Here is a 10689-nt window from a genome sequence, read left to right as displayed (position 1 = left end):
TTTGCTCTGATACCACGTTGTCACGTCCTTAGTAGTTAACTAAGTACACATGTGGCAGTTGACATATCGCTCACGATTTTGCACAACTTGCTCACGTTCATGCTATGCCAAGTCAGGCTTACTATACTTAAGATCACTAAGGGAATGCTAGAAAAAACACAAGAGAATTTCCAAAGGAAGCTTCGTATTAGAGAGAACTTGAATTGATTGCTTGATGAATTACAAATGAATGACCCTCTTTAAATACTAGTCTCCTACGGGCTAGTGTATAAATATTAATTGTTACACAAGTCCTTAGTATTTACAAGATACGAGATTTCTCTAAAATTCTCTACAAACATAGAAGATTCCAAAGGACTTCCCCGGCAAATTCATAAGGATCTAGGGTCTTCTAAAGGAAATGTCCATACTTCTCTAGAATCTTCTCACAAATGCTAGCCTTCCTCCTATGTAAGCTTCCACATGATATTAATATATGCCAAATGATACCTATGTGGCATGATGAGATGGCGGGTCATCAAAATCAGCTCTAAAATGTGCACGCTTACACAAGGTAAAAATAATAAAACGAAGATTCGGTTCAATAGGTTAAGTTCATCAGGTTCTACCAAAATAAGGATGGCTATCCTTTGGACGACTCAAGTAATGGACAATAACAACTGAACCCTACAATCATAAAACCAGGTGAACTAGGCATAATATTTCTTGTGTAAATAGAATCGCAAAATTGGTCACTTAATTGAACGGTTTAGGGATAAGTCATCAAAAAGGTGCAGCAAAGGAGATGCAAAGAAACCAACTTTGGAAAACTTTCAAACTCTTGATATTTTCTCGTGGGCTTTGTATAGCGACATCCAACGAATGTGGAACCACACAAATGGCGGTGGGTGGGCTTTCATTGTGTAAAGATCCAATAATAGCTGGCCCAACGAATTTTATTAGTCAGATGAATGGACAAGAAAAGTCCAAAGAAAAGGAATTCTTTAGTCTTCAACTTTTGTTTAGGCCTTCCAGCTTACGTCAGGCCCCAAGCTAAGCTCTTTATTTGTTTATCCGCGTCAATTTTCCAACCGTCTCATCAATTACTCAATACCTCTGAAAGACTCTGTAAATTCTTCATTTTTACCTTCCTCATTTGATCATGGCGTCAACCGGTCACAATAATCTCAATGCAAAACTCGTAAGTCTGATTCATGCATGCAGCAATTCCTCCTTTTTATTGCTTCTGTTAAAAGCTTTTTTCTTCTCTATTAATCATTTATTGATGCTGAGTTTAATTGACTGTTCAGGTGTTATTAGGGGATATGGGAGCTGGTAAATCAAGCTTGGTTATACGATTCGTCAAGGGTCAATTCCTTGAATTCCAAGTATTCTTTCTTCTTTACAAGCCTTCATCAAATTCTGACTTTTTAGGGTTTTCGTTTCCCCCCTAATTCTCAAGTTCATGTAATTTATGTTGATGATCACAGGAATCGACGATCGGAGCGGCGTTCTTTTCGTCAACGGTGTCAGTTAACAATGCTACGGTGAAGTTTGAGATCTGGGATACTGCTGGTCAGGAGAGGTACCACAGCTTAGCGCCTATGTACTACAGAGGTGCTGCAGCTGCTATCATCGTGTATGACATCACAACCACTGTAAGATTCTTTTGATCAACAACTACCATTCAATCCCTAACTAGTTGGAGTCAGCTATATATAGCACTCCCTTTACGTCATGTTGTTTGACCGGACACGGTATTTAAGTTAAAAAGAAAAACTTTTGAACCAAACCTTAGACATTGGTGTGATTGTAAATTATATCATTAAGGGGTCAAGTTTATAGTTAAATTGTTTCTAAATATAGAAAAGTATCTTCTTCTTTTTTCGGACTAATAAGGCAAGTGCATCGTATAAATCGGGACAGAGAGAGTAATATTTATTCAGCTCATTGGTCTGCTTCAACTTGTTAAACATGGATTACAATGAGGATCGTTAAACTTAGTCTCATGGGTTCGGCCCTCGTGTTCAGTCTGTAATCAAATAGCAATTGAATGGGTCTTATGAATGCAATAATTTTGGCTTTATGCTAGTTGCCTGAATGCATTGTATTGCAACTTGGAAAGGAATAATAGAGTAATCGGGAACAGAGGTAGCTTCATTCTGTGCATTAGCTTGCAAGAACTACATTTATGCTTGTTCTTCACTTACTTGTTCTCTTTATGCTTTTATGGACATTTTTGGACCCTGGAGAGCAGCTGGGCTTGAGTGGATGAAAGTAGTAGTTTGATTTGTCATTCATGTTGAATTAGGACTACAGGCAGAATATTTGTTCATGTTTGCTTTTGCTTTCCCTTTGTCGATTTTTCTTCTGCATAATTATCATTATCATCGGGGCTGGAGCTAGAAATTTCAATTCAAGGGGGATTATTATAAAGTCTTAAACAATTTAAGTTAGCGTTTTTCTCTTAGGAATGGCCGTTTCACTAAAATTGTAAAAATGTTATTAAAATCTTAAGGAGCTAGAAGATCATTTTCCTAAAGTTCATTTGTTTGGCGTCTTATGGCCAACACTTGGCAATGGGCAGCATCATGCATGCAGTGTTATCAAAGGCGAAAAGCGCAAAAAAGCTCTAAGGTCTGTTGGGGCTTTAAGCACAAAGCGCAAATAAAGCGTGGGCTTTAATGAAAAAAGGCGCAACGAAAAAAAAACTATATATATATATATATATATATATATATATATATATAGTCCAAGACCAATAATTATAAGCATGAATAACACATATAGAGACAAAAAATTGAAAAATAATTACGATAAAATGAAATATCAGTTGTTTAGTGTCGCCTTTTCAGGATTACACTCATCGGCAAGGAAAAGTATGTCTTAGAGCCTTGATGCGACACAGAAGCGCCCCCAAAGCGAGGCGAAGCGCTCAACATGTTTTGAGCCTCGCTTCAGGGCTTAAGCACGCTTTAAGCGCATCTTTGACAACACTGCATGCATGTTTATCTTACTCTTTGCTGTGCATGTGTGCTGTCTAATTGTGTGTGCCTATGTCTATCCATGTCAATTTAGATAATATCATTTTCATTCTTGGTGTAATCTTCTTTTTCCTTCTTAATTTAGGAATCATTTGCACGAGCAAAGAAATGGGTTCAAGAGTTGCAGAAGCAAGGTGCTTATCTTGTCAAGTTTTCTATTTTATTCGAAGTTAGAATATTCTTTCTTTATCAGTTTATTGCAAACAATATAGAGATCTACAAACATCTTTTTTATCCGTTTCTCTGTGTTGTCCTGCCATTACTTTATTTCCTTATGACTCAAATAAGGTTATTAAAGGTATCATAACTTCATCTGAATATATTTTTCGGTAAAGTGATGTATTTTTTTAACAATTGCACAGGTAATCCCAACATGGTCATGGCTCTTGCTGGAAACAAAGCCGATCTAGAAGATAAGAGGAAGGTGACTGCAGAAGTAAGTGTTTTCTTTCTTTCTTGTGGCCTTGTGGGTATACGTGGTAACGCCTACCATGTTCTTATTTGAGGTTACTTTGATTGCACTTTTCCAACCATCTGATTGGAAGCACAATTCTTGTATTGATTTCATCATATTGTGTCTGGTCTCAATTCTATAGTATATAGTTCTACACATTTCCTATCTCTAAACTGTTATGGAATTTGTAAAAAGTAGTTATGAATGTTCTCATTTTGTCTATTTAAGTTTTAGGACAGGTGTTTATTATACATTGAGGATAACTGATTTTTTGACAGAGAAACATGTTACTGGCCTCTAGATACCTGGTTCAAATAATGTAAAATTGAAACACTCATTCTTGTGGTCCGTGGGAATCAACTTGTGCAATCCAGAGCTAAAGGAAAATTCTGCTGGCTTTCCTTTTTTGAAATGCTATTCTAAAATTGAGTTTTTTGCAATTAAATGATATGTAATCAGAACTTGGATTTGTTATTAATAACTTATTCTACTGGGTTAGTCACTTTCCATTTTCTAAGATATACCGTTAATTGGGTAGTTAAATTTTATGGCTGTTTTGTGGTTCCTGATATATAGTTTTCTTGATACGGCTTTCGCAGGAAGCACGTCTGTACGCAGAGGAAAACGGTCTTTTTTTCATGGAAACCTCTGCCAAAACTGCTACCAATGTCAATGATATTTTCTACGAAATAGGTATACTCCATTGTTTTGTTGCTTTGCATGTTTCCTTTTATTGGTCTCTTTGTTTTTCATATGTTTTTTTCAATGGCTTATGCCACAGTAGGTGAAACATTCTACTACTCACTACTCAGGCTTCTGAAATTTAACTGTGTAATTCAAATGTACAGGGTCAGTCTTGTCTTATAGGTTTCCTTTCTTGTTATCCTTGTGCTATGCAATACTCAGTTTTTGTGGGCATAGTCTTAAGGAATTGTCTGGACGGCAACATTAAGATATAAAAGATGTTTGTTGGCTTATGTTTACTAGTTGCAGTAGTTGCTAAAAAGCTCAGCAGTGTTCTTTCCTTTTTCTTTTCTTTGGGACTTTGGGTATTTTACTTGCACAAAAAAAAGCCTTAGGTTTAGCACATGAGACATATATGTGGATTTCTGACTGGAAAAATCACATGGTTGCAAATTGTTATAAGTACTAGCTTCTTGAGGCAAACAGGACTCCAATGGCTAAATGGTTCCAAAGCATAGTGTGAGAGCTACAATGCCAGTGCCATTTGATTTTCTATTTCTCAGCTCACTGTATGATAACCCTTTTTAATCCAACCATATTATAGGTCGGTTCTGTGTAATCTCATCTACGTTCGAACTGATCCGGGAGTGAATGAGAAGCTTGTCCTGGAATACATAAATGATTATTCGAACAGTAATTTAGCAAGGGAGAAGGGTCAAAATTGCCCCTCTACTATTGTTTATTGGTTGCTTGTGCCACCCGTTACACTTTTCAGCCATTCTCGTCCCTGCCGTTAACAAAGTTTGCAAAATTGCCCCTAACCCTAACGGATCTACACTGTGGCAGCTGACCCCCTCAATTTTCTCCATGTCAACTGCCAAGTCAGCAGGCCCCACCCAACCCCTCTAATATTCTGCATTTGAATTAAGGGTCAAAAGTAATCTGCAACATAATTAAGCTATTTTCTAGCAAGTCAACTTACACAAACGAGATCACACAAATCAAATCCAGATCCATCAAAATAAAAAGCAGAATCCAAAATAAAAAGCAAATATCTCTATTTTTCCAAATATAAACGCTATACATTCCACATACTTGTATTACTCTACGAACCAACCCGCCGGAGTCGCGTGTTGCTGCCGTGTAAGGATTTGGAAGCAGAAGGTGGCGATGGAGGTAAAAAATATTTCCGGTTCGTCGACTCATCTGCGCCCGGTCCAAATCGGGGTGATTCATAGCGGCGCCACTGTATTAGGCGGTGAAGTAGAAGATAGGTTGAAGAAGGAGGTAGAGGAAGATGAAGCAAGTGCTTGACGTTGCTAAGAACACCAATCCGTATAGAGTTCGAACTGCCATAGAAGAAGATTCTGGACTTTGATTAGAAAGAGATTTGAGATTTAGATCTGGAAAGTAGTGGTGGGGAAGGTCGATTTTAATAGTTTAATGTATTAATTTCAAACTAATTGGATCGTCTTAAGAGTTATATGGAGTCCAAAACTGGTAGTGTGTGGGACCTGCTGAAATCACCATTGAAGGAGCTGTAAGAGAGCTCGAAAACATAAGATGGGTATTTTGATTTGCTGAAGTTTGAGCTAAGTGTTTTGGAGTTTGTTGGGAATATTCATGTGGAGAAGTTGTGGACGATCTGAGTCTGTTTGGTTAAAATTTTTTGTTTGGATCGAAATATTTGAAGCAAAGATGAAGAAGCATTGAGGAAGAAGAGGAAGCAACCTTTTTGGGGATTTTTTTTTAATTTGCTGATTTAGTAAATAAGTGTAATAAATAAATATATTTTTAAATAGTGACATGGACTCTGACTTGGCAGCTAACATGGAGAAAATTGAGGGGATCAGCTGCCACGGTGTAGATCCGTTAGGGTTAGGGGTAATTTTACAAACTTTGTTAACGGCAGGGACAAGAATGAACAAAAAGTATAACGGGTGGCACAAGTAAATAATAAACAATAGTAGAGGAATATTTTTGACCCTTTTCCCATAGCAATCCTAGCAATCTAGCATGCATCTCTTATTGATTCAAACTTGAACTAATCCCAGCTGATGTTAACTACAATATGTAAATTTCCTAACAAATTTCATGCTACATGAATCGCATTGTGCAAATTCATTTATGTCCGTTACAAGCGTATGCTCTTGTCACATGAAGAAATCAATAAGATTTTGCAAAAGCAGTGTTTTGTATTGATTAATAGATGTCCCCTCAGCTTAGCTCCTCGCATAATTGGTGGTAAATCTTACTTCTTGCTCTGTGAACCTAAGTTATCCATGTTATAGGTAGCTCTTATAAATCCTGGGATGTTTTTGGTTAATGCCCTGATCACCTACTGCTTGAGAAATTGCAAATGGTCTTCACTAATTTGATCTATTTCACTGATGGATTGGTTATCTGCTAATTCAACCTAACAAAAGTTAAAGGTGCATACCTGAATACTTTGGTACCTGCACTTAAACGTTACTAACACATTGCACCCGGACATGTTTTTCAGAGCTTTAGCGTGCTTCAAACCAAGATGTCCAGTTTAGGCTAGCTTCAATGTCAGTCATTGAGTACACTCTAGATTTGGCATACAATTGGACCACATGACATTATTTAGGAATTCTCTTTTTGGGACAATGACTACATAATTGCGTCCATTTTTTCTTGTTTATGTTTTATATTTTGGTTGTTACTTCCTAGACTGTGCTTTTAGGAGGTGTCTCACTTCTATTTTGCATGTCAGAGAAGTTAAATTTCTCTTTAGTTACCTGCTGCCCTAACTTCTGAGTTGGAATCCTACAGCTAAACAGTTGCCTAGAGCTCAACCTGCACAAAATCCGGCAGGAATGGTACTAGTTGACAGACCAGCGCAAGGATCACAAGCTGCATCATGCTGTACTTAAGTATTATCATCTCTATCGCTTCATTCATTCCGTGAACATCATTTCCAGACGTTGCTTGCTTTTCATGCTGTGCTGGTACTGGGTTTGAAGTCAGGAAAATGGGAGCCGCGTTGTTTACTCTGAAATACTCAGTAGAATATGTAGACTATGTACTCTTTTGTTTGCTTAGTCTGTAAATAGTTGGAATTTCCTACGACCTCTTACCCCCAACTTATCATTGATAATTCAACGCTGTTACTCCCAAAAAACTATGTATAGTTAAGATTGGGGCAGCAGAACTAAAATGCATATTATGTATTGCGAGGCAGTGATTAGATAATAAGAAATTTAAAAAGATTCGTTTAAGGTCAAGATGATTGTAACTGAAATTAATCTACTTGATAGAAACCATTGTTTTAAAGGGGAAGCGTGCGGCAGAGCGTTTTACTTATTATGAGGCGAGGCGTAAGCCCGAGGCATGGGCGGTAAATTTGATAGATAGATAGATTTTAACTTCAAACCATCAATTTCAACTTCAGACTTGTAAATTTGAATTATTTTGTAAATAGGGGTCCCAAAAACGGCTACTTGTGCACTTTCCCAAGTTTAAGATGGGGGAATTGCATCTATGCCTGCTTTTTGGGTCACATTTTAACTTATAGCTGCTTTGCAAAAAAAATTGCAAGCGTATCCACTTTTCGCGTAAACTTCAGGCATACGAGCCTGAAGTAGCTAAGGCAATCACGCAAACTTCAGCATTCCAGTGGACGGGCCTGAAATTGTTTGTAATTGCTGAACTTAAGCATTCTACTAGCTGAAGTTTTGTTCTCTATTTGCTGAACTTCAGCATGTTTTAGCTGAAGTTTTTCGCGTAACTTCAGCTAGTAGAATGCTTAAGTTCAGCAATTACAAACAACTTCAGGCCTGAAGTAGCAAAGGCAATCACGCAAACTTCAGCATTCTAGTAGACGGGTCTGAAGTTAACCAAGTGTTGGCTGGAGTCTTTGTTTGTAATTGCTGAACTTAAGCATTCTAGTAGCTGAAGTTTTGTTCTCTATTTGCTGAACTTCAGCATGTTTTAGCTGAAGTTTTGTTCTATATCTGCTGAACTTCAGCATTTTTTAGCTGAAGCTTTGTTATGTTTGTGATGAATTTCATGGCTGAAGTTTATTTTGCATTTGCTGAACTTCAGTATTCTAGGAGTTGAAGTTTTTGTTTATATTTGCTGAACTTCAGCATTCTTAGAGATTAAATACAAGAACAGTGTAAGACAAAATAGAGTAACAAGATCTGGATTCTGGAAAGCAAGGGGGATTGACAAGCCTGTTTATTCTATTAACAAATCACAAAATCACGATTGCATCATTGACCTCAAAATGTTTAGTATATTATAGAGGAAGTGCTGGGAAAGGCACAAAAACAGATTGGATGATGCACGAGTTTCGCCTCCCACCAACTTGGAAGACTACTATCAAAAAAGGAAGAGGAAAGAAGCGCACAGGTAGCAGGAAGAAGGAAGCGCCTAAAGTTGTAAAAACTTGGGTATAGATTAAATAATTTTAAAAATATGGGTATAGGTTATGTCGCCCCCGTGCAATCTTACGTTTAAGATAGTATATTTTCTCCTTTTCAGAAAGCCCACCCATATTCCCTTATTGTCCTTTGGACTTTTAGGTCCATTACATACCTTCCTTCCAGCTGGACCTCTGTCGGGCGGAAAATAGCCCATAACTGAAACTAAAACAACAAAATTCATTGTCTGTTTCATTTCCTTCTAACATAAACATAATTTCCATAAATACCAAGAAAAGAAGTTCCAAAAAAAAAAAAAAAAGAAAGGAAATTCTCAAAGGTTGTGCAAAGACAAAGGAAAAGAGATGAGGATTTTTGGGAAGCACATATTTCCAAGACAAATTGTACTCTTCTCTTCTGGGTATGCAATTCTTGCTCTTTCTAATAGCCGTTTGGCCAAGATGCAAAAATTAGCTTATTTTGAGAAGTGCTTTTTTTCAAAAGTGCTTTTCTCAAAAGTACTTTTGGTGAGAAGCAGTTTGTGTTTGGCTAATTAGTTTGAAAAGTATTTCTGAGCAGCAATTAGTGTTTGACCAAACTTTAAAAAACTGCTTCTAAGTGTATTTTTCTCAAAAGTATTTCTCAAAAAAGTGCTTTTGGAGAGAAGCTACTTTTTTCTGCTTTTTCAAAACTGCTTCTGCTTCTCCTCAAAAGCACTTTTTTTCCTTCCAAAAGCTTGGCCAAACAACTCAATTTTTGGCCAAAAGTGCTTTGGGCAAAAAAAAGGCACTTTTGGCCAAAAAGAAGCTTGGCCAAACATGCTATAAATAATAATGATGTGTGTAAAACTATGATTCATTTGTTATTTGTGTTTGTTTTTGTGGAAAATGAAAAACAGGGTGTTGTTCTTGGCTTCAACAACATATGATGTGCACAGATCCATAAAGAACAACGAAACACCACCTTCTGAAGAGCAAATCCAAGCACTTGAAGATTACATAAACTCTGTTCGTCGTCCTTCTTAGACTATCGGTCCATATTATGCCACGTTTACTGTTATGTACTTATGGCCGGTCCATATTACGCCACGTATCTTGTTATTACCTAATTAATTTATGAAAAGGGATATTGTAATTTACATACGTATGCTCTTACGATTTTACTTGTGGTATCTGCGTTACTTATTTTACAATTTTGGTGTCAGCATTATTTATATTTTACTTTCTTTTTATAAAAGCAAACAGCTCACTTAATTAATTTTATCTGAAGTTGACAAATGGGATGATGTTGACCCAAATATTGAAGTGTTAATTTATTCACCGCGAAAAGATATGCATTGAGTCTAATAACCCGTTTGGCCAAGTTGCAAAAAGTAAAAATTGCACGGGCGGCCTATTTGGTCACCCCCATTTAACTTATACTTATTTTTAAAAACTTTTAATTTGTACCCACTTCTTAAATAACTTCAGCTCCCTTCTCCTCCTTTTTCTCCTCCTTCGATTAGGACCCTCTTTATATAGTAGAGGAATCCTATTGATGGTATCATTCTAAGTACAGAAGGAAATCTCATGATTGGCTAAATGTCCGGTCTTGACTTGATACGTACCGAGATTTCCGCCACGATCCTTGCCCGATCACGGATATCTCGTCTTTCTGTTATTCGACCTAGCAGGCTTCCTTCGATCTCTCTCGATCTCTTTCTCACTTCGGTCTCGATCACGGCTGGTCTCGATCTTGATCGGCCATTGATCCACGAGCTTACCAATCCACCTCCGTACTATGGTCCGATATAATCGAGGTCGAGCCTTAATCTGCAACCCCGATTTCGGTTAGTCATACAAAATTAGGCAAGCTCGATTTTGATCGTGTAGATAGTCCCCTCATTTTCTGGAGTGCAATAATAAGAAACGAATTGAGTTTTTGAAATTTTCCTCGGTTTATCATGACGTAATCATCGTGACGTAAGCAGCGGAGGTGACTGAAATATCTCGTCGGTACCGTTCTCTAGGCATTTAATGCCTGTCAGTCGATGGTCGGCCACCACCGGCACTGAATCGTCACCTTCAACCTATAAATACAACTTTCTTCATCTTTCAAACTTTACTTACAAATTTCTTCCCTCTAATTTCCAAAATCTTTG

General features: G+C 37.3%; 1 protein-coding gene and 1 long non-coding RNA gene across 2 annotated transcripts; both read left to right on the top strand.

The window, feature by feature from the left end:
- Positions 1–1002: 1002 nt before the first annotated feature.
- On the top strand, positions 1003–7409 carry LOC109220501 (ras-related protein Rab5). The gene is made up of 7 exons (XM_019384969.1): positions 1003–1180; positions 1290–1367; positions 1470–1637; positions 3109–3157; positions 3386–3459; positions 4077–4170; positions 6958–7409. Exons 1-7 carry the CDS (start codon positions 1142–1144, stop codon positions 7056–7058), a joined length of 603 nt encoding a protein of 200 aa, XP_019240514.1. The 5' UTR covers positions 1003–1141; the 3' UTR covers positions 7059–7409.
- Positions 7410–8430: 1021 nt separating this feature from the next.
- Positions 8431–9734, top strand: LOC109220500. The gene is made up of 2 exons (XR_002067102.1): positions 8431–8970; positions 9448–9734. It is a non-coding gene; the product is annotated as an uncharacterized LOC109220500 (long non-coding RNA).
- The last annotated feature ends 955 nt before the right edge of the window (positions 9735–10689 follow it).

Source organism: Nicotiana attenuata, unplaced genomic scaffold (assembly GCF_001879085.1).
Source record: "Nicotiana attenuata strain UT unplaced genomic scaffold, NIATTr2, whole genome shotgun sequence".
Taxonomy (NCBI): Eukaryota; Viridiplantae; Streptophyta; class Magnoliopsida; order Solanales; family Solanaceae; genus Nicotiana; species Nicotiana attenuata.
This window is presented reverse-complemented; position numbering and strand designations above follow the sequence as displayed.

Coding starts and splice junctions, on each gene's coding strand:
- LOC109220501 (XM_019384969.1), top strand. CDS start 1,142: ATGGCGTCAACCGGTCACAATAATCTCAATGCAAAACTC. Junction 1,368..1,469: donor GTCAATTCCTTGAATTCCAA/GTATTCTTTCTT, acceptor TGATGATCACAG/GAATCGACGATCGGAGCGGC. Junction 1,638..3,108: donor TGTATGACATCACAACCACT/GTAAGATTCTTT, acceptor TTCTTAATTTAG/GAATCATTTGCACGAGCAAA.